At 44.0% G+C, this 23,711-nt stretch overlaps 1 protein-coding gene across 2 annotated transcripts in view; it reads left to right on the plus strand.

Annotated features, from left to right (window-relative positions):
* CD99 (CD99 molecule (Xg blood group)) overlaps positions 1–23,711 on the plus strand; it is a 53,479-nt gene that overhangs the window by 26,210 nt on the left and 3,558 nt on the right. Inside the window, exons 5-9 of one of the 2 annotated variants that reach the window (XM_053579596.1) lie at positions 1,343–1,405; positions 5,571–5,618; positions 8,165–8,200; positions 13,335–13,448; positions 18,523–20,451. In XM_053579596.1, coding sequence (XP_053435571.1) covers positions 1,343–1,405; positions 5,571–5,618; positions 8,165–8,200; positions 13,335–13,448; positions 18,523–18,545 — 284 coding nt within the window. In that variant the 3' untranslated portion in view covers positions 18,546–20,451. Of the gene's footprint in view, positions 1–1,342; positions 1,406–5,570; positions 5,619–8,164; positions 8,201–13,334; positions 13,449–18,522; positions 20,452–23,584; positions 23,642–23,711 lie in introns of those variants that run through there. The other variant, XM_053579595.1, reaches the window with a different exon arrangement.

Below are 23,711 nucleotides of genomic sequence, written 5' to 3' on the forward strand. Positions count from 1 at the left end.
GTATAATGGTCTTTTCAAAGAGCTCTGTCTCTTTTGAATACATGGGACCACTTTTTACTGAGCAAACATAAAGAATAGACAAATGTGTGGTTTGTCTTTGTTTTTCTCATTGTCGTTGATGGGATTTTTTTTTTTTTTTTTCAAGTACGGCTTGCTTTCCTTTTAAAAGTCTTGCATGGGCGACGACGCCTGTGGCTCAAAGGAGTAGGGCGCCAGCCCCATATGCCGGAGGTGGCAGGTTCAAACCCAGCCCCGTCTAAAAACTGCAAAAAAAAAAAAAAAAAAAAACTCTTGCAGTCTTTGGAATGACCTAAGTCAAATATGACAGCCCCCTGCCAGGACTGGCTTCACGGTAGGCAGGGAGGGGCTCCATGGTTATAAGGAGGGTTTACTAGCCTAGTGCTATTATTTAGAAATTTTTAATACAGTTCAAACCGGATCTTGTATTTTCATTCTGCGTTGGGCCCTGCAAATTCTGCAGGTAGTTTGAACACCTGCTTTAGTTTTGATTGAAAATGAAGGTAAGTTAGTAAATTGGCAGGCTGGGCATAGTGGCTCACACCTGTCTCGTCATCCCAGCACTCTCAAAGTCCGAGGTGGGAGGATCACCTGAGTTCAGGAGTTCAAAACCAGCGTGAGCAAGAGGGAGACCCCCGTCTCTACTAAAAATAGAAAAACTGGACGGGCGTTGTGGCAGGTGCCAATTGTCCCAGCTACTCAGGAGGCTGAGGCAAGAGGATCGCTTGAGCCCAGCAGTTTGAGGTTGCTGTGAGCTATGATGATGCCACGGCACTCTACCAAGGACAAAAGAGTGAGACTCAGTCTCAAGAAAAAAAAAAAAAAGATACTAAATTGGTGGGAGGCTATGCACTGGGCTGTCCCCACTATAACCAAGAACAGTCTCCAATTTCTAATTGTTTAATAAACTACCTGCAGTTAAAGAACATTCTTCTTAGCAAAATATCACAAAAATGCAAAAGCAAGTATCCAGTACCCTCTACAGTAACACGATACCCATAGATAAACAACTACATGCGCACCCCAGAGAAAACACAATTAAATTCAAGGGTGGGGGGCTGGGAAGGAGGAAAAGGGGAGGGGGAGGAACGAAGGGGATGGGTGGGTCCCCACCTAACGGGCACGATCTAGGGGTCCACAGCACACCCCCTGGGTGAATGGCTCAAGGACAACTTGAACTTGGCCTAAGAAATAAAAATAACATACCCTAATCATGGGTGCGCTTGTATTAATCTGAAATTTTAAAAAAATCTACCTGTATGGGGATGTTTCACGCTCTTGGCTACAAAACACTCCTAACTGTACCCTCGTCTTTTACTGATAGATGACCCAGCTAACCCGCCGAAACCCAAGCCAAAACCGAACCCCAACCAACCGGATTCCTCTGGTAAGAGCTTCTCATCTGTGGGTCCCTGTGTGTCCCTGTTCATAATACTGTGATGTGCCTGGTGTCGGGTGACAGGGGATTGGCGGGAGCCACCTGCTTCCTCCCTGTAAAGATAATTCCTGTGTCAAGAAAGTGACAACAAGGCTTTCAAATATAAATATATGTTTATATACATATAGCACTAAAATATATATGTATATATATTTTTTGTTTGTATGGACTTATGGATTTTACTTCTAAGATTTTATGGAAATTCTACAACATTCAATATGAGATTTTAATGTAGACTTGATGTAGAGAGAATGGCTGCTGTTCTATTCCCTGTACAGAAGCTGATGTTTTTAAAACCTTTTTTGCCCTGGACTTTTTTTTTCGGAACAGAGTTTCACGATGTCACACTCAGTAGAGTGCTGTGGTGTCACAGCTCACAGCAACCTCAAACTCTTGGGCTTAAGCGATTCTCTTGCCTCAGCCTCCCAAGTAGCTGGGACTACAGGTGCCCACCGCAACACCCGGCTATTTTTGGTTTCAGTTGTCGTTGTTAGCAGGCCGGGCCTGGGTTTGAACCCGCCAACCTCAGTGTCTGTGGCCAGTGCCCTACTCACTGGGCTATAAGCGCCACCCTCCTTGGACTGTTTAAGTCAGCTTTGCTCATACATCACAGCATTCTCTGGGTAATCCGCTGAGAGCCAGTTTTTGGAACTGAATGCGGACTGAAACTTGAGATTTTCATCAGGGTTTTTTGTTTGTTTATTTACATGGTTAATTTTTAACATAGAAAAATACAAGTATTATCCATATCTTGTTGACGTTTTGATTTTTTTTTGCTCTAGTATTTTATGCATCAACTTAAATAAATTTCAAGTAAAAATGCAAGCCCTTTGTTTATAATTTGTCATCATATTATTTTTGCTTATTAATATTTCATGAGCATGTTTATATAATTTGTTTTTATCATATGACATTTAGTGACAGTTATATACTATTACTAATATGTACTCAAATATGGTCCTATCATTTAATTTATTTAGCTAATCCCAAATTTTGAAAATGTCACTTTCTGACCTGTTAGAATCATGATGAATTACTAAGTAAATTTAAGTTAACTTAATGCACTTTGCTTTTGATTCTGCAAAGAAATTTCCGGGGTGCAAACTGTTTAGGTCAATGTGTATGGTGCTTATTTCTTGCTTTTGACATGGTTTTTAAATGGCCCTTATTTTAAAGTTTATCCCGTAGGCGCCAGTGTGTGCAAACTTTCCCATGATCTCAGCAGTGGTTATCACCTGGAAAGCTTTTGCCACAGATTGTGTAAAATAAATGATACCAATCCTTTGCAGTTTCACTCGTGAATTTTTTTTAACATAGTACTTTTTTAAAAAATAGTACATTGGTTGACTATTTAATTTATTAAATATTATTAAATATTATTTAAATACTTACTAAATAAATATTTATTTAATTCGTTGACAATTAAAATTTTTAAAAGGGCAGCACCTGTGTTCAAGGAGTAGGGTGCCAGCCCCGTATAACGGAGGTGGCAGGTTCAAACCCAGCCCCGGCCAAAAACTATAAATAAATAAATAAATAAAAATAAAAAGAAATTAGATCTTAAAAAAATTTTTTTTAATTTTTAAATAGTATATCAGTAAAGCTTTGTGCTTTATTTTTATATTTTCTTACTGATTTATGAGCCTGCGTTGACTTGTTAATTGTCGCCAGCCACCTATTATGAAAATGTTTTTTCCATACTATTTTTGCCCCTTAATATTTGTTAAAGTATTATTTGGTGAGCAGGACGTTAAAGTTTTCTGGGTTTTATTGTGTCTTTTATGCGTGTATAAGGCTTCTGCTTTCTTGTTTTTTTGTGTGTGTTGTTTTGTTTTATTTTCCTTTTAACATCAGAATCATTTTCTCATCGTCCCTCCTGGGGAAAAAAAACATAAAGCCTTCTTTTTATTTTCAGTTGAATTGTTTACAACTGTACGTTGATTTATGGAGTGCTAACAGGCTTGCAGAATTGAGTTTGATTCATCTATTTGTCTTTTTCCTCTTGGTGATATTTTTTTTTTACTTCCCTAAATATATGTTTGAAGCATTTTCACCTGTTTTTAAATTTGTTTCTCTGAATCTGAGTACTGTTTCATGTTCACTGTTTTTCTGTTTGTTTCTATAATCTACTGGGACTTTTGTACATATTTTCCTGACTACTCATTTGATGATAAATTTCTATTAAATTTCGCTTTGTTTCATTACTTACCTTTTCAAAGGAAACATTCCTATCATTTGCAAATGAGTTTTTAAAGTTTTTCCCTTTTCATGTTTATGGTGTCTTTAGAATTTTATTTGACTTATTTTTTATTTTTATTAGAAAACCCAGGACAGCTTCAAACAAGTATGAAGAAAACAGACATTTTCCAGTCCTGACTTTTGGGCAAAAGCCTCAAAACTTTATCTTCTACATAACATACTGCCTTTAAAATTTAAAAAAAAAGGTAGCTCTCTCTCAAGAAGCATTTCACTATTCTCATTTTTTTTTTCTTTTCCTGAACAGGAATAAATATTAAGTTTTAGTAGGGGGCCATCAATGTGGATGGTCATTTTCTTTTCTTTTCTTTTTTTTTTTTCTAAGACATGTCTCAAACTGTCACCCTTGGTAGAGTGCCGTGGCGTCACAGCTCACAGCAACCTCAAACTCTTGGGCTTAAGCTATTCTCTTGCCTCAGCCTCTTGAGTAGCTGGGACTACAAGTGCCCACCACGATGCCCAGCTATTTTTTTCGTTGTAGTTGTCATCGTTTAGCAGGCCCAGGCTGGGCTCAAACCCACCAGCCTTGGTGTATGTGGCCAGTGCCCCAACCACTGAGCTGTGGGCACCGAGCCCGTCATTTTCTTTTAACTCGTGCAAATGACAAATTATATTCAAAGGTGCCTTTACATGAAATATATCCTTGCACTTATGGAATAACCTCTATTTAGTCATAGTAAGTTTTCATAAACTGAAGGATTAAAATTGATAAAAATGAGTTCAGTACTGCTTCGGTACAAACCCATCTACAGAGCCCGTGGCTTAATACTTTATTTTTTTTAAGACAGAGTCTCACTATGTCCCCCTGGGTCAAGTGCTCTGGCGTCATTGCTCACAGAAACCTCAAACTTTTGGGCTCAAGCAATTCTCTTGCCTCAGCCTTCGTGATAGCTGGGACTATAGAGGCCTGCCACAATAGGCACCCACCACAATGCCTGGCTAATTTTTTTGTTTTTAGCAGGCCCAGGCTGAGTTCGAACCACTAGCCCTGGTGCATGTGGCCAGCGCCCTAAGCACTGAGCTACAGGCGCCCTTGTTATTTCTAATGAGGTTAGGTTGGCTCAGATGAAAAGAGTTTTTTCACGTGTCTGTGGTCAACTGGGGGGTCTTCTGGGGTTGCCTTTTCTGGGGTGGTCTTCACTGGGATGACTGGGCCCTTCGGTATATATACCTTATATTTGTTTGCTGGCCACTAAGCCCAGATTTGACAGGTGGCCACAACAGTCCACCTATAACCAGGAGATTGAAAAATTAGGGTTATTGGTGCAATAAGTCTGCCCCAGATGGTATTTTATTTAGGACGAATGCTATTTGTTTTTATCAGAAAGCCTGTTGTGAAATCTCCATTGCTTTTGGGGGTCATCTTTTTCAGGTTTTCGTTTCTGGTAAAAACTGATTTTAGGTGGGTGGCACCTGTGGCTCAGTGAGTAGGGCGCTGGCCCCATGTACCGAGGGTGGCGGGTTCGAACCCTGGCCAAACTGCAACAAAAAAATAGCTGGGTGTTGTGGCGGGTGCCTGTAGCCCCAGCTACTCCGGAGGCTGAGGCAAGGGAATCGCTTTAACCCAAGAGCTGGAGGTTGCTGTGAGCTGTGACACCACGGCACTCTACCGAGGGTGACAAAGTGAGACTCTGTCTTAAAAAAAAAAAAAAATCTTTAAAAAATAAAACTAATTTTAGGAGATTTGAAATAGAATGGCAATTAGTTTTAATTGTGCTTTTGAAAGATTCCTTCCATAAATTGATGCTAGTTTGGATTCCAGGTTTCCTTTTTTATTTGTTTGTTTTTGCTCAAGACACCAAGCCCCTCCCAGTAAGTTCCCATGTGACAGGAGACTCTGCATTTTTTTCTCCCACAGATGGCTTTTCAGATTCTGATCTTGCTGATGGACTTCCAGGTGGAGAAGGTACATTTCTTCTCCTTATTCTGCTTATTTTCTGCCTTCCTTTCTTCATGGCCACCTGCTCTGCAGAATCATTGCAGGATCAGGGAAATTACAGTGAAATGTTAGGAAATCTCCATGGGAGATGTGTGGTTTACTGATAACCTCTGGGATGAGAAAAGTAAAGCTTTCCCCATCGAGTCCTGGTCCTCAGGAGCCAAGGGAGGGGAGCTGCGTTAGGGACCAGTGAGCTGGACTTCAGGGCAGTCTCCTCACCCCTCCCCTACCGGCGTTCTCCTGAGAATCTCAGCTGCTGTCTGTTCTGAGGTTGTGTGATGTCAGTCAGCGCACGCACGTATGGAAGCCCTGAGGCTGAGATGAAGTGACCCTCCAAGATGGCCCCAGTAGGCAGCATTGACAATGGGAAAGTGGACTTTCTATCCTTTCTATGCAATTTCAGATTGAAGTCCAAAGCAGTGTGTAAATATAAGAAATAAATATATATAAAATATACCCATAATATTGACAATATATCATACATAGTAGTTATTTGTGATATTTAAATATGTTTAATATATGATTTAATTCTATTTCTCTATAGCTTTGTAACATGTACTCTCCCCCCACCCCCATGGTGTAACAGGCAGCCCCAGCTCTGTAGCTGTGTAACACATACTCCCGTAGTGTAACAGGGAGTCCCAGTTCTGTAGCTGTGTGACATGCACCCCTGTCATGTAACAGGGAGTCCCAGGTCTGTAGCTGTGTAACATGCACCCCTGTGGTGTAACAGGCAGCCCCCAGCTCTGTAACATGTACCCCTGTAGTATAACAGAGAGCACCTAGCTCTGTAGCTGTGTAACATGCACCCCTCTCATGTAGCACAGTCCCAGGTCTGTAGCTGTGTACATGCACCCCTGCAGTGTAACAGGCTGCCCCCAGCTCTGTAGCTGTGTAACATGCACTCTTGCAGTGTAACAGGCCACCCCCAGTGTGTGACCTGCACTCCTGTAGTGTAGCAGGCAGCCCCAGCTCTGTAGCTGTGTAACATGCATCCCTGTAGTGTAACAGGCAGCCCCAGCTCTGTAGCTGTGTAACATGTACCCCTGTAGTGTAACAGGCAGCCTCAGCTCTGTAGCTGTGTGACATGCACCCCTGTGGTGTAACAGGCAGCCCCCAGCTCTGTAGCTGTGTAACCTGCACTCCTGTAGTGTAACAGGCAGCCCCAGCTCTGTAGCTGTGTAACATGCACCCCTGTAGTGTAACAGGCAGCCCCAGCTCTGTAGCTGTGTAACATGTACCCCTGTAGTGTAACAGGCAGCCCCAGCTCTGTAGCTGTGTAACATGCACCCCTGTGGTGTAACAGGCAGCCCCCAGCTCTGTAGCTGTGTGACCTGCCCTTCTGTAGTGTAACAGGCAGCCCCAGCTCTGTAGCTGTATGACCTGCACTCCTGTAGTGTAACAGGCAGCCCCAGCTCTGTAGCTGTGTAACATGCACCCCTGTAGTGTAACAGGCAGGCCCAGCTCTGTAGCTGTGTGACCTGCACTCCTGTGGTGTAACAGGCAGCCCCAGCTCTGTAGCTGTGTGACATGCACCCCTGTGGTGTAACAGGCAGCCCCCAGCTCTGTAGCTGTGTGACATGCACCCCTGTAGTGTAACAGGCAGCCCCAGCTCTATAGCTGTGTGACATGCACCCCTGTGGTGTAACAGGCAGCCCCCAACTCTGTAGCTGTGTAACATGCACCCCTGTAGTGTAACAGGCAGGCCCAGCTCTGTAGCTGTGTGACCTGCACTCCTGTGGTGTAACAGGCAGCCCCCAGCTCTGTAGCTGTGTGACATGCACCCCTGTGGTGTAACAGGCAGCCCCCAGCTCTGTAACTGTGTAACATGTACCCCTCTAGTATAACAGGCAGCCCCAGCTCTGTAGCTGCGTGATATGTGACACCTGTGTAGACATAGCCTCATGATGCACAGATGCTGATTCTGGTGTTAAGGAAACAGTGGGTCTCTGACAAGTTTGTAGCTTCCTGGGCCCTAGAGCTGAGTGTGCAGAAATGTTTGTATCATTAGACAAGTAGAGGCTTAAAACCGCTTCTGAATGTCTGTAGACACAAGTTTTCAGAGTGAAATTTAAAAATAATTCAGAGGTGGTTTTGACACCACCTCCCTCAGCTTGGGGAGACCCTGAAATAAGGTAAAGTGAGCCATTTCATGCCCTGTAGGAGATGGGTGGAGTGCGCAGGACGTATAGGACCCCTCTGTCAGCATGGACAGGGTCTGTGATGGGCTCCTGGCTGGGATTTAGGGGACAGACTCTCCGGGCCAGAGGAGGCAGCTCTGAGCTGGGAGCTGAGCCTGGTTTCCCTGTGAAATCCAGGGACCAACACAGAGGGGGAATTCCCCAGTCACCAACTGACGAGGGCATCTCAATCATAAAAGGACCCTTGGGAATCTGTGGTCATTCTGTGAAGGAGCCCCCAGCTCACAGGGAGGGGAACTTTGCCGTGGATTTTTCCTTTGCCAAAACTCTTCCTGGGACAATTTGTCAATGGATTTTGCTTTTCTCCTGAAGGTGGTGGAAGCCCCAGGAGTGACGAGGAACAACAAGGTAGGTGCCATCTGCTTTCTGCTGTGTTTGTAGCCACCTGCCCAAAGCCCCCTGGGCTGGCAATAGTGGGCAATGCTGACCTGCAGACCCTCAGTCTACCTGGTCCTGTGTCCAGCAGGAAGCTTCTCTGTTCCTTTGCTAGGATCAGGACCTTGTCACATGGGATCCCAGTTTCCCACCATGCCCCGGACAGTCTGTGCCGATTGATGGATTGATTGGTGATTAATCAATTATTGATTGATGACTGATTGATGATTGATTGATGTGGTGTGAATGTGGACCTGTTCTGTTCTAACTGTCTTTGTGCTCTTGATGTGAAAGTGCTGGTGATTTATTTTTCTCCTTTCTCATAATCCTTTCCCATATAGGGAACAAGAAAAGAATGATTGAAAAAAAAATCCCTTAAAAGTTGTAAAAAAAAAAAAGAAAGAAAGAAAGAAAGAAGAAAGTGAGCAGGAGAAGGAGAGGGAGACAGAGGCAGGAAGGAAGAAAAGGCATGAGAAGGGCTCGGTGCCGGGAGCTTAGTGGTTAGGGTGCCCGCCACATACAGCGAGGCTGGTGGGTTCAAACCCAACCAGGGCCTGCTAAACAACAATGACAACTACAACAAAAAATAGCCAGGCGTTGTGGGCATCTGTAGTCCCAGCTACCTGGGAGGCTGAGGCAAGAAAATCACTTAAGCCCAAGAGTTGGAGGTTGCTGTGAGCTGTGATGGCACTGCACTCTACAGAGGGCGACATACTGAAACTCTGTCTTAAGGGAGAAAGAAAGGGAGGGAGGGAGGAAGGAAGGAGAGAGAGAAAGGAAGGAAGGAAGGAAGGAAGGAAGGAAGGAAGGAAGGAAGGAAGGAAGGAAGGAAGGAAGGAAGGAAGGAAGGAAAGAAAAAAAGAAAGAAAGAAAGAAAGAAAAGAAGGGAAGGGAAAGGAGAAAGGAAAGGGAAGAAAGGAAAGAGAAGAGAGAAAGGAAAGAAAAAAGAGAGAAAGGGAAGAAAAAAGAGAGAAAGGGAAGAAAAAAGAGAGAAAGGGAAGAAAAAGAGAGAGAAAGGGAAGAAAAAAGAGAATGGAATGAAAAAAGAGAAAAGAAAGAAAAAAGAGCGAAAGGGAAGAAAAAAGAGAGAAAGGAAAGAAAAAAGAGCTAAAGGAAAGGAAAAAGAGAAAGGGAAGAAAAAGAGAGAAAGGGAAGAAAAAAGACAGAAAGGGAAGAAAAAAGACAGAAAGGGAAGAAAAAAGAGAGAATGGAATGAAAAAAGAGGAAAGAAAAAAGAGCGATCGCTTCTCGGCCTTTTGGCTAAGATCAAGTGTAGAAAAAAGAGCAAAAGGGAAGAAAAAAAGAGAGAAAGGGAAGAAAAAAGACAGAAAGGGAAGAAAAAAGAGAAAGGGAAGAAAAAAGAGAGAAAGGGAAGAAAAAAGACAGAAAGGGAAGAAAAAAGAGAGAAAGGGAAGAAAAAAGAGAGAATGGAATGAAAAAAGAGAAAAGAAAGAAAAAAGAGCGAAAGGGAAGAAAAAAAGAGAGAAAGGGAAGAAAAAAGACAGAAAGGGAAGAAAAAAGAGAAAGGGAAGAAAAAAGAGAGAAAGGGAAGAAAAAAGACAGAAAGGGAAGAAAAGAGAGAGAAAGGGAAGAAAAAAGAGAGAATGGAATGAAAAAAGAGAAAAGAAAGAAAAAAGAGCGAAAGGGAAGAAAAAAGAGAGAAAGGAAAGAAAAAAGAGAGAAAGGGAAGAAAAAAGAGAAAGGGAAGAAAAAAGAGAGAAAGGGAAGAAAAAAGACAGAAAGGGAAGAAAAAAGAGAGAAAGGGAAGAAAAAAGAGAATGGAATGAAAAAAGAGAAAAGAAAGAAAAAAGAGCGAAAGGGAAGAAAAAAGAGAGAAAGGAAAGAAAAAAGAGAGAAAGGGAAGAAAAAAGAGAAAGGGAAGAAAAAAGAGAGAAAGGGAAGAAAAGAGAGAGAAAGGGAAGAAAAAAGAGAGAATGGAATGAAAAAAGAGAAAAGAAAGAAAAAAGAGCGAAAGGGAAGAAAAAAAGAGAGAAAGGGAAGAAAAAAGAGAAAGGGAAGAAAAAAGACAGAAAGGGAAGAAAAAAGACAGAAAGGGAAGAAAAAAGAGAGAAAGGGAAGAATAAAGAGAGAATGGAATGAAAAAAGAGAAAAGAAAGAAAAAAGAGCGAAAGGGAAGAAAAAAGAGAGAAAGGAAAGAAAAAAGAGAGAAAGGGAAGAAAAAAGAGAAAGGGAAGAAAAAAGAGAGAAAGGGAAGAAAAAAGACAGAAAGGGAAGAAAAAACGAGAGAAAGGAAAGAAAAAAGAGAGAAAGGGAAGAAAAAAGAGAAAGGAAAGAAAGGAAGGAAAGGAAGAAAGAAAAAAAAAGGAAAGGAGAGGAGAGGAGAGGACGTGAGGGGAGGGGAGGGGAGGGGAGGAAATAGTGACTGCAACTACCTTTGGCAGAGGAGAGATTGATTTGACCAAAGATTTTAATACCTCCTTCCCATGTTTGCTGGTATTAAAACGTGGACTCCTAAAATAGGTGGTGAATGTTCACAGAAAAAGAAACAAGACCAGCCTCCTCCACTGTCACATTTTTATTATCTTTGCAGTTCCTGGCTTTTAAACTTTCTCTAAAGAAAGTGATAATATGCTTATAGGCCTTACCTACGGTGGCAGGGTCATTTAATAGGAAAGATAGGAAGAAAATGGGTGCCTGGCCATCACTGTGGGCCTTCTAATATAGAGCTGGTGTTTAATATGTCAGTTTAGAATGGATGTAGAGAAAGAAGTCTGCATATTTAGCTGATAGCCTCCGCATAGCAGGGATATAAAACAGAGAGGAAGGTTAACTTGCAGCAGCTGTATCCGATAGAAACATTTTCATTCCCTGCACCGTTGTAAGCTGTGTATCCACAGGACAGCAATCCCATGGGGGGTAAAGGGAGGGTCTAAGGCTGCATGTTCACCAGGTGGGCCTTTTGAAGGTAAGGACCACCCCTTGTGTTGGTGCCCAGGATGGGAAAGGAACTGAATCTGTTATCTCACTGGAAACCGGTGATCCGTTTGGAGATGTTCCCAGTGATAAAACCAGTTTCCTTTGTGTGTGTGATTTCCGGGGTTGACTTCAGGAATGCCGTGAGGTTGATTTCTTCTTCTTTCTTTTTTTTAAATGGTGATAACTTTTAATAGTTTTATAATGACAACATACCAATGTTCATATGTGTACATACATTTAAATAGTTATACACCATAAATACCCATGTGGCAAAATATCTACCCCATGGCAGAAAAAAACATCTTTCCAACTAAATAAATAGCCTTAAGTGATACTGAGAAAGACAAATGTGAGGTCATTTTTCATCAAAAGTGACTATGCCCTATATTATTTTTACTGTAAAAATTCAAGTCGTTATAAAATCCTTGTCTCATAACTCAAAAATGGATCTTTAACACACACCTTCAAATGAAACAAAAGTATTTTGATTATAAATAGGTAAAATAAATAGTTACTTCTGCTGAAATTCAATCATGCCATTATTTTCATGTATGTCCACATATGAGATTTTCATTGTGAGTAAGAAATATCTGTGCATTTTTAATCAGAGTGTATTGTAATTGTGACACCATATGGGGAAATAAACAGTACTTTCACAATTGGAATACACTCTGATTAAAAAGGCACAGATATTTCACTTATGGGGGCAAGACATGATTGCAAGAGGGACTTTACCTAACAATTGCAATCAGTGTAACCTGGCTTATTGTACCCTCAATGAATCCCCAACAATAAAAAAAAAAAGAAAGAAAGAAAATATTGTTTATTTCTTTTAAAAGATTGCTTTTCATAGGATACACACTGATCCAACTCCAGAGCACTTTATACTGTTTGGATTATACATATATATATATTGTCTTGTTAAAAGGGCAAATTTCATTCTGAGAACACTGAATGTTATACTGAATGTTGATTGCAGAGCTCACTACGTAATGTAAAATAAGTTAATTTGTTTGTTCTGATTCAGGTTGGGCTTTCTTATCATGCAAGAGGCTTTGAGCCGTATCTAGGGGGAAGCATGGTGGGCTTGGGAACGGGGTCCCTCCAAGGCGGCTTTCGGGGTCCCAAGCTTTTGCTTCTTCCCCTGGGTGGGGTGCAGGCTGCTGGCACACTGCTGAAACTTCTCTGGAATCCTCATGAGTGCTTATGCCAGGCCAGCACAGACGGAAGATGACTTGTAAAGGCTGCTTCTGGGGGAACAGCCATATAACTCAGCCAGGCGAGGGCTGCCCCAAGGTCCTCTGAGACCCCAGGGGGCAGGTGTCAGGGATGGAGGAGGGCCTTCCTGCCTTTGCCTGCGCAGTTTCGCTCTCTTATGGTTCTAAGGGAATTTGCCCAGATCCCTCAAATTCACATCTCATCATAAGAATTCTTATTGGAGGGCAGCACCTGTGGCTCAGTGGGTAGGGCGCTGGCCCCATATACCGAAGGTGGCAGGTCCAAACCTGGCCCCGGCCAAACTGCAACAAAAACATAGCCAGGCATTATGGCAGGTGCCTGTAGTCCCAGCGACTTGGGAGGCTGAGGCAAGAGAATCACCCAAGCCCAGGAGTTGGAGGTTGCTGTGAGCTGTGTGACGCCACGGCACTCTACGGAGGGCGATAAAGTGAGACTCTGTCTCTACAAAAAAAAAGAAAGAAAGAAAGGAATTCTTGTTGGCATGACTTTTAAAAAAGAGAGTTAAAAGGTTTGCATGGAAGCCCACAGCCGCAGGGGAGTGTCTTAGTGACGTAGAACTCTGGTATAAAGGAGGATGAAGCTGGTGGGACAGGACTCTATTTAATCTTCAGCCCTAAAGGAAGGTCTCCCTGCTTCCCTGTGACTTGACAACCCTGTCTTTTTATCTCTCTCCCTCTTCCCCTGTGTCTGCCTTGCTTCTGCTAAACTGCTACCTCGGCGTGTCTGCCCAGCCCAGCACACAATGGGAGGGTTTCTATTATTTTTCATTCAAAATGTGCAATTTGCAGGCTTCAGAAAACAGTGGGCACACTCATATTTCCCCACGACCTTGGTGATCTCACACCTGCTGTGTGTGTCCCCCACCCATCCTGCTGAGTCTCCTGTATACCGCAAGTGTCTCAGCGTCCGTGTCCTGTGTCTCCTTCCGCAGCTGACTCCCCTGGCATGATCTCCGGAATCGTGGGGGCCGTGGTGGTCGCCGTGGCTGGAGCCATTTCCAGCTTCATCGCTTACCAGAAAAAGAAAATGTGCTTCAAAGAGAACGGTAAGGGCTCTTCCTGTGGGTCCTGTGCAAACTGTGCTTTGTTTTAAAAGGCAAAAACAAAACTTGGGCTGGCTCCAAACATGTGCACGCTGGCTGATGGTTCACAACATCGCTAAGACTCTGTGGTTGGAGCTTCTGGCTTCCATCCTGGCCCTGCTGCTTTGCCTTGTGTGTGGCTGTGTAAACACTGGCAGGTGACTCACGGCCCCAGAGCTCAGGTGTCCCATCTGGAATCTGAGAAAAGGATGGTGCAGACACTGTGCGCAGAATTGTTGTGATGATCAGAGGCTGCGGTGTGGGGACAGCCTTGAGTAGTTTCCAGCAGAGCGTGTAAGAGTATAAGGTGCACTCCACTGCAAGGACTCCATATAGGCGAAAGGCCTGCGTGTTTTTGGCTCCGCCGGTCTGAGAGTTGAGCTAGTAAACAATCTTGTTTGGCACAGTCTAGGAGAGACTGTGATAGAACTCCCAAAAAAGACCTATAGCCTGAGTATGCAGGAGGTAAAATTCCCATAACTCATGGCTGGCCTTGGAGGCTGAGGACTTGCATACAAGTCAACAGTATATCTTGGGAATGTCCGGGCTGTGTTCTTTTAAGATAATTTACAGCCTCCAGCTGGTTTTGGGCCTAAAGAGCAGGCATTCAAGCAGCCTCTCCCCTTGCTATGCTCTGTGACCTTATCTTTATGTGAGTAAACGGCCGACAGCATGTTTTTCAAAGAAAGTTATTTTCGGTAGAGTAAAAAACATAGAAGAACGTCTATCAGTTAATCAGTAGACTACCAGACCCTAGAGAAGAGTTAATCCATTGTTACAAGGTAGTTGTGTGGTTAACAGGGTATCCCTGCAGCACCAGCTATATAAGCTGGAGAGAAATAAAGAGCTTTGCTGCTCACCAGCATAGACCTTTATTTTATTCAATTTCAAAAGCAAGTCCTATACTTTGCAACACTGCCCACGCACAAGAAACTTCACACAACAATTACATCACCCTCATTTGCAATCTCCGCCACCTACTTCACCTACTTTGAGAGCCTGACACAGCCTCGCAGCAGGGGGTGCTGTGTCCTTTTCCTGGGAGGAGGGTTAAAATCAAAACCCAACACATGTGGTTCCCCGGGTGCTGGAACCAGATACCCACAGGTGCCTGTGTACCAAGAAGGTTCTTGGATGGGATATAACATGGAAAGGGGGATCCGGAGAATAACACTCAGCACCACAAATATCCAAACTCTGGCATCTGGCTCTTGGGGAGCTAAATACTCACAGGTCCCTAAATTATTTACGATTCGCCCTGAAGCCAGTAAGCCCTGCTCTTTTGAACACAGCTAACAGTCTCCCTATGCAGAGTACTGTAAGGATTTCCTCCTCTTATGGGGATCCCACTAATCCTGGCCTTGAAGGAGCCTCCCTGGGTGTGTGAATGGGTCACCCCCCTGTGACCTTATGTCCTTATTCATACTTGATCCCTGACCTCACCTGCCCAACTTTGGTTCCTTTTCTGAAGCTTTTGAGGAGATTCCCGGAAGATTTAACTAAATGCCAGGGGAGACCCAATTAGAGCATAAGGGCGGGGTGGACTGTAAATCCTCCATCCTTCCAGAATTTGACATGGTCAAACAGCATTTATTTATAGCTTGAAGTGGAGAGTCCGAAATAGCTTTTGATTTCAAAGATCTAAAATAGGCTGCTGGTGTTTACTGCTGAGCTTTTGCCGCACACGGAGCAGGGCTGGGTGCCCATTGCCTCTCACTTCCCAAGCAGAGTTCTGTGTCTCCGACCTGGTCAGCACTCAGGAAATGGCTTTTGGTTAATGAAATGGTCAGCGTTAAGGGCTGCCCAAATGGAGAGATGACCACATTTGAGGAGCTGCTGATTGAAGATGCACCGTTAGAACCCAGGGGGAAGAAAAAGTAACACAAAACACCTCTTTCCCTTCCATTTTTAATTTCCCCAGCGCTGTTTCACTCAGCATGGCAGAGAAATTTGTCAGGAGAGGATGCATAATATTTTAGGCGTTTTATTTGGAACTTTCTAGCTCTTTTCAAAATCCTAGACAATGGCGAGTGCTCTGAGCTGAGTGATTTTTCTGAGCATCTTTGGATCCATCCGAATTGGATTCTGGGGTTGCAAAGCGTTTCTGTCCTCACGTGCACAGGATTTATGAACCTGTGGGAGCTTATGGTGCATTCAATATTGATATTCCAAGACAAATGAAGTTGGGAGATTCCCCCAAGATTCTCCACAGACTCGACTTGGTCAAAAATTTGGAAACAGAATTGGAAAGAGGACAAATTGTTTTCTGTCTTTTCTCTCCTCAGCATTGAGTGTTGGTCTGTGGTTGAAGCATTTTCTAAATTCATCGCCGGAGGTGGGCTGGCATGAAAAACAGAAGTTGTCGCTCACAGCAAGAGTTTCCTTAGATTTTTATTTTCAAAAGCTAAAAGCAGCCTTCCTGAAAAGTTGGCTCTGGAAGCTTAGGATTCAACTTGTATTATTGAAAGTATTTTTTACCATCTTTTATTTTTCTGACGTCAAATTAACAACAGGTGCCACTTTACATATTGGTGTACTTTTTCGTATTTGGGCAGTCATTATCTTGATGTGTAAATACATCACAGAAAAAAAGGCCAAACAGCTAAAATAAAATGAAGCAGCCATCACAAGAGGAACAGGCTGGCCATTTAGATTTCCATGTATAGGAATTTTTGTCTCCAGCCATACAAATGCCAATGTTAACCCAGAAAGAAAAATCAGGTGTTATTCTATAAACACCAAGGACCCAATTCTTTTACAAGAATATTGGTCTGCCTACTCTCACACATAGTTTGGGTTTTAAACCTGAAAAATGAAATGAGTGCAACTGTTTATCTCCCTTACATGGTTTCATGACCAGCAATGGAACTGATTTGTTGCATCTTGGGATGCGGGAGCATAAAGATGTCATAACAGAGTTCCTCTATGGGTGGTGATTCCTTTCTGGCACGGTGATTTTAAGATGCACCAACACTTGGCTCAGTGCCCGTTGCACAGTGGTTACAGCGCCAGCCATGTGCACTGAAACTGGCGGGTTCAAACCCAGCCCAGGGCCAGCTAAACAACAAAGACAACTGCAACAAAAAATAGCCAGGCGTTGTGGCAGGTGCCTGTAGTCCCAGCTACTTGGGAGGCTGAGGAAAGAGAATCGCTTGAGCCCAAGAGTTTGAGGTTGCTGTGAGCTGTGACGCCACGGCACTCTACTGAGGGTGACAAAGTGAGACTTTGTCTCAAAAAAAAGATGAGCCAACACTGGTGTTGAGCTTGGAGATTTCGTGAGAAGGACGTGTGTGTGGCAAGTCACAGCATAGTTTCAGGGAAAACCCTTATTTTGCAAGAACAGCCTTGTGGGTTTGACAATTAAGTTTGCAAACTCATCCTAGAAAAAGTGGTAAATGCTTCATTGCTGAATATCACTACGGTCACGTTTAAGATGCTTCCCTTGGGAAGATATGCAGCGATGTGACCGCCTAGTCCATCCTTCAAAGCAATTTTGGGACTGTTTTCCTGGAATGACCGTCCGAGCTGTCATCATATGAGGTCTGACGATCAAGTTTGAGAACTCACCCTACACCCTCAAAGCAATGCCTTGGCCATTTGGTGACCATCGTGACACTCAGCAGTGAGGTACATAGCACTTTTTCCAGGATGTGTTTGAAAGATTAATTGTCTGGTTACTGAGACAGGCAGATTTTTCTGGGACCAGGTCATTGCCTTGAGATTTGTGGTGTCTGTTAAATTTGCACGATTGGGGCAAGTGGGTGGGGCAGGACCGAGTCTTCCCAACAGAACAGTAGCTTGATCCAAGCTGTGTGCGTCTTGCTGTGAATTTTCTGAAAGCTTTCAGGGTTCTGTTCTGATCAGACATACACGTGCACCTGCGGCTGCAGCACCTCATGGCTCTGCCTCTCACTTCTGCTGGGGGGAGTTTGGGGCACCCGGCTCTGGTTAGTTTTCATCCGCGTGATCCACAGTGGCCTGTTGAAGCTGCTTCTTCTGCGAGCTCAGGGGCTGTGTCTTTGCCTGTGTGTGTGTGTGTGCGCGCGCACACGTGTGTGTCTCGGCCTCAAGGAACTGGATGAGGCCACTGACCACGTGGAGCCCAGCTTTGGGTTGTTGGCACTTGGTGTTAATGACACTCTGACCCTCGGTGTGTGGGTCCTTCTCCCTCTGGGGCCACGGCTGGCTGGTTACCAGGTCCTGGTCTAATAGTGCATTCCAGGAGGCTTCAGGTGGCTGACACAGGCTGTCTTCCTCTTTCCTTCTTTCCTAACCTCCTTTCCCTTCTTCCTTCCTTCCTTCCTTCCCTCCTTCCCTCCCTCCCTCCCTCTCTCTCCTTCCTTCCTTCTTTCCTCCTTCCCTCCTTCCTTCCTTCCCTCCCTCCCTCTTTCTCTCTCCTTCCTTCCTTCTTTCCTCCTTCCCTCCTTCCTTCCTTCCCTCCCTCCCTCTTTCTCTCTCCTTCCTTCCTTCTTTCCTCCTTCCCTCCTTCCTTCCTTCCCTCCCTCCCTCTTTCTCTCTCCTTCCTTCCTTCTTTCCTCCTTCCCTCCTTCCTTCCTTCCCTCCCTCCCTCTTTCTCTCTCCTTCCTTCCTTCTTTCCTCCTTCCCTCTTTCCTTTCTTCCTTCCTCCCTCTTTCTCTCTCCTTCCTTACTCCTTCCCTCCTTCCTTCCCTCCCTCCCTCTTTCTCTCTCCTTCCTTCCTTCCTTCCTCCATCCCTCCTTCCTTCCCTCCCTCTCTCCCTCCCTCTTTATCTCTCCTTCCTTCTCTCCTTCCTTCTCTCCACCCCTCCTTTTCTCTCTCCTTCCCTCCCTTCCTCCCTGTCTCCCTCCTTTCCTCCCTCCCGTTCTCTTTCCTTCTCTCCCTCCCTCCCTTCCTCTTAAACTCCAGTCCCCACTTCTCACCCTCCTCTGAGCCCTGAGCTGCCTTCCTAACCCCTCTTGCTGTCACCTGGGGTCCCAGCACACCTCCAACGTGGACCTGTCACAAGTTTACTTTTTTATTATCCTTTTTTTGTTTTTCTTTTTCAACCTTCCATTTCAGATGCAGTGAAGACCCAGGGATGAGCAGAGAGCCCGGTGCAGGCCTGGAGGGCATCCTGACCGATAGTTGTCTGTCTCCTAAAGCAGCCGCACCTGCCGCTGTCCCCCCCCCCCCCACCGCTAGCCGCTCCCAGCGTGACTGATTCTCACGCAGCACATGTCACACCCTGGGCCCCACAAGCCTTTGTCCTCCGTGCATGGAGGCCCATTAGATTAAATCATATTATATTATATTACTGCACAGGTGACCTTGGGAAATAAAGATAAATGCAGATTTTCTGAAACCCAACAGAAAGAAACAGGCGGGCAGCTTCCCTGTAGGAATGAGGCTCGTCCTTACCGAGTCCATTCCTGACAAGGGAGCAAGCTGGGGGTGGTGGCCGCCTGGCCCCTGAGGTGTCCTGGGACAAAGGCCTATGGTGAGAGGTCTTCACCTGGCAGGAGAGGGAGGGTGAAGGGGAACCTGGCAGTGGGTATTGAGTGGTTTGCGTCTCACTCCATTTCCCCTGACATGGCAATTCTTACCTAGCCCTCTGACCTGTTTTAACAAATAGTTACACATCTCACTTTTTAGGAAAAAAAAATTCCACGAGTTTAGAAATACCCCCCAGCCCTCATGACCTTTTCAGTTTAAGGGGTGTCCAGAATGGGTGTGTTCGGATGTTGTGCCCGCCTGAGGGCTGGGTCCTTCTGCCTCCCCGAAATTACACCTGCATCATCCTGCCCTTTGCAAATCCCACCATCTTGTTCTTGGGCATGATTTTCATTGTTTTAAATTCTGTTTCTTTTTTTTTTTTCCCTCCCTATTTCTTTACTCTTATTTCTTTTACTTATTTTTGTTTTCATTTCTTTTTTTCTATTTATTTCCTTTTTTATTTTTCCTTCTTATTTCTTTTTTTATTATTACTTTTCTTTTGTTTCTTATTTCTTTTACTTAATTTCTTATTTAGTTTTTCTTATTTCTTTTATGTTACTTTTTTATTTATTTATTTTTTTTTTTTTGAGACAGTCTTACTATGTTGCCCTCCATGGAATGCGGTGGCATCGCAGCTCACAGCAACCTACAGTTTTGGGGCTTAAGTGATATTCTTGCTTCAGTCTCCCAAGTCGCTGAGATTACAGGTGCCCGCCACAATGCCCGGCCATTTTTCTGTTGCAGTTGTCATTGTTTTAGCTGGCCTGGCCTGGTTCAAACCAGCCAGCCTGGGTGTAGGTGGCTGGTTCCCACCCACTGAGCTACGGGCACCGCCCTCTTTTACTTTTCTCATTTTCTTAATTCTTTTATATATTACTTCTTTACTTTTTTTGCTTCCTTTCCTTTTTGAATTTCTTTAACTTGTTAAAAGTTTCTTTTTTTTTTTTTTTTTTTTTTTGCAGTTTTTGGCTGGGGCTGGGTTTGAACCCACCACCTCTGGTATATGGGGCCGGCGCCCTACTCCTTGAGCCACAGGCACGGCTCCATTTCTTTTTTTGTTTCTTTTAGTTTTAGTTCTTGTTTTTCTCCTTTCTTTTTTTCTTCTTTCCTCCTTTCTTTATTCTTATTACTATCACATACTACTTTTTTTTTCTGATTCTTTTCTCTTTTTAATTTCTTTTACTTTTTTTTTTTTCTTATTTCTTTTTTGTTTTCTTACTCCTTTTACTTTTCTTTATTCCACCTCTTGCTGAAATGAAGCATCACCTCTCTGGAAGGTCGTAGCAGGCTCAGAGTTAGGACAGGTGGCTTAATTGTGATGCCATCCAGCGTTCTGTGGTGTGGGCCCTTATAGGAACTAGGACTAAGTTGGAATCAAAGATGTGCGTCCCCCAGATTTTGGTCCTAACTCTTCCTTAAAGTTAAGATGCTGCTGGCCGTTGGTCCCGGGGTGTGGTTAAAAGATTTCCACCCTCCTTTCTTCCTTTTCTCCTTCCCTCCCTCCTTCCCTCCCTCCCTCCCTCCCTCCCTCCCTTCCTTCCTTCCTTCCTTCCTTCCTTCCTTCCTTCCTTCCTTCCTTCCTTCCTTCCTTCCTTCCTTCCTTCTCCTTTCCTCTCTCCTTCCTTCCCTCCTTTCCTCTCTGGAAGCTGAGCACATGCTATAGAAATCTACATGTGTGTGCACAAGTTCCCAGAGGATACACGGGAAAAAAGTTGCATTGCTTACCTCTTCTAAGTGCTGCAGATGGTTACTACCCTTGAAAGAAGCAGCAAGAATTATTTTAATTTGGTTTCTGAGACGCTGTGTGTGTGGTCTCTTGTGCATGTTTTAATGGGAAGGACAGCATAGATGGCTGGGAGGTGCATCTCATGAAAGCCATTCTCCTCCTGCATGGTCCAGGGTGTTGGAACTTTTCCCCTGCCTGGTTTTGCTCTTGGAATATTTATCATTTCCAGTGGGGGTTTTTTTTCCTCCCTTAAAAGTAGACTGACTTTTTTTTTTTGCCATGGTCCATACCATGAAAAGAGTAAGAAGAATAACTTTTTGCCTTTTCTAGCATTTGCTAAAAAGGCATTTGTTAGCCTTTGTTTTGTTTTTGCCTTGGTAGGGAGAACTTCTTTAACTTCTGAAATGAATGCCAATTTAAAATGTCTCACCATGACCATTTGCTCACTTTTACATACCTTTTGAATACTTGCCTCTCTCTCTTTCTTCTCTTAAAAAAAAAAAAAAATTGTGAAAGTGTAAAAGTTTGGCCCCTTCACGTGGATGTTGGCTGGGGAGAGTGTTTCAGATCATGGAATCTGTTTCATACAAATGGTCAGTGAACCACACATATACTTTTCTCTGGAACCACAGACAGTGCAGCTTTATAAATACGAAAGCCTTGTGAGCAGGAAGTGTGTTGCCCCCGATTCCGTGAGCTAACTGTCTGCTTGCTTTCTCTGACGAAATCCACAGCTCCCATGTTCCTTTGTAACCATGCTGGAAAGAAATAAATATATTTTATCTGTACATCTGTCATGCATTTTGAATTCTGCTGGCTTAGAGAAGCTCTATCACCTGTATGTGGGGAGACAATTGTGTTAATGTCAAGGTGTGTTTATAATATTTTCATGTTTATTTCAGCTTAATAGGGGGGTACAAATGGTTAGGTCACAAGGTGCACATTGGTTAGGTAAAGTTTCAGCTATTGTCCTGCGGGGACCCCGGCAGTGTGTCACGTACCCTCACATTGTGCCCGTTATGTGGGAGCTTAACCATCCCCTCCCTTCCCTCTTCCGTATCTAGAATTGATTTGAGTTTTTCTGTTGTGTGGGTGCAAAGGTCCTCAAACCTTTTAAACACAGGGCCAGTTCACTCTCCCTCAGACTGTTGGAGGGCCAGACTATAGTTTAAAAAAAAAAAAAAAACTGTGAACAAATTTCTATACACACTGAACATATCTCATTTTGAAGTAAAAAAACAAAACGGGAACAAATACAATCACACTGCTTCATGTGGCCCACGGGCCGTAGTTTGAGGACCCCTGAAGATGGTCTGTTGGCTTTCTGTTAGTATTGAGTACCTTGGATATTAGCTTTTCCATTCTTGTGATGGAAGGATATGTTTCAGCTCCATCCAGGTCAGTGCAAAAGATGTAAAGTCTACATCTTTTTTTATGACTGAAGAGCATTCCACGGTGCACGTATACCACAGTTTATTAATGCATTCCTGCGTTCACAGCCCCTTGGGTGGATTCTCATGTTGGCAATTGTAAATTAAGCTTCAATAAATATTCCAGTGCAAATGTCCTTGTGATAAAAGGATTTCTTTTTCCCTTTCTGGGTAGATGTCTAGTAATGGGATTGCAGGATCAAATGAAACCTTTGCAAATAAAAACAAGATAAGACACGGGCCAGGGGAGGGATGGTGAGCAAACAAACCAAACAGGCTAGATGATGCCCCCTTGTCCATCCATTTCTGGATGGACAAGGGCAGCCCTTCGTGGTGGTCTGAATCTCTGCCTTTCTGTTTCACCCCACATACTACGTAAAGTGCCATATTTAGGGTGTAAGGAAAAAAAAATTACCTTTTCAGTTCCAGTTATTAAAAAGATGCTAATCTGGTGAGAGTCTCTTAACTTTATTTGTTTTTAAATCATTTGGAGGACACACAGAAGTCAGAACCTTGTTTTCATAGAGACATGCGTCGACTTTCTTAACACAGGGGTCTCCTTGCACAGATAGCCATGTTTAAGGACAAGAAAGTCACCTTTAAACTAGAAAGAAAACTCTGGATTACCTTAATACCTGCACTGTGTGTGGGCAAATCCTTATCAGGCCCTCCCTCGTGAGCATCAAAATGTGCCCTGAACAGCTGAGCACCGTGGTTCATACCTGTAATCCCAGCTGAGGCAGGTGGATTGCCTGAGCTCACAGGTTTAAGACCAGCCTGAACAAGAGCATGACCCTGTCTCTAAAAATAGCTGGGCACTGTGGCATGTGCCTGTAGCCCAGCTACTTGGGAAGCTGAGGCAGGAGAATCACCTAAGCCCAAGAGCTGAAGGTTGCTGTGAGCTATGATGCCACAGCACTCTACCAACGGTGACAGACTGAGACTCTCTCTCTCTCTCTCAAAAAAAAAAAAATATATATATATGATATACACATTATACACTATACTGAAGACATTAAGAGAAAAAAGTGTGGCAGTGCCCATAGCTCAGTGGGTAGGACGCCGGCCACGTACACTAAAGCTGGCGGGTTTGAACCCAGCCTGGGCCAGCTAAACAACAACAATGACAATTGCAACAACAACAAAAGAAATAGCCGGGCATTGTGGCGGGCGCCTGTAGTCCCAGCTACTTGGGAGGCTGAGGCAAGAGAATTGCTTAAGCCCAGGAATTTGAGGTTTCTGTGAGCTATGATGCTACAGCACTCTACAGACAGTGACAAAGCGAGACTCTGTCTCAAAAAAAAAAAAAAATGTGCACTGGACAGACCCAGTGTCCCCAGATGGCCTCGGACTTTACAATTGAGATGTCTAGTTCCAGAAATAGTAGCATTAACCTGACACCCCCCAACCCCCCGAGTGTATTTTGTGTACATTTTAAGGAGCGAGTTCTCGGCCATACTGAGCCGTCGGTGTGTTTTCTTCTTGTTTTTAGTGGAGCAAGGCGATGTGGACCTGCAGAACCATCGGAACACCAACGCAGAGCCACCTGGTAAGGTCAGGTACACCGGGGAGTGTTTAGATTTTGTCCCCTTCACCCACGCACTCCAACCCCAGATTCA

The sequence above is a fragment of the Nycticebus coucang genome, chromosome X, assembly GCF_027406575.1.
Source record: "Nycticebus coucang isolate mNycCou1 chromosome X, mNycCou1.pri, whole genome shotgun sequence".
NCBI lineage: Eukaryota > Metazoa > Chordata > Mammalia > Primates > Lorisidae > Nycticebus > Nycticebus coucang.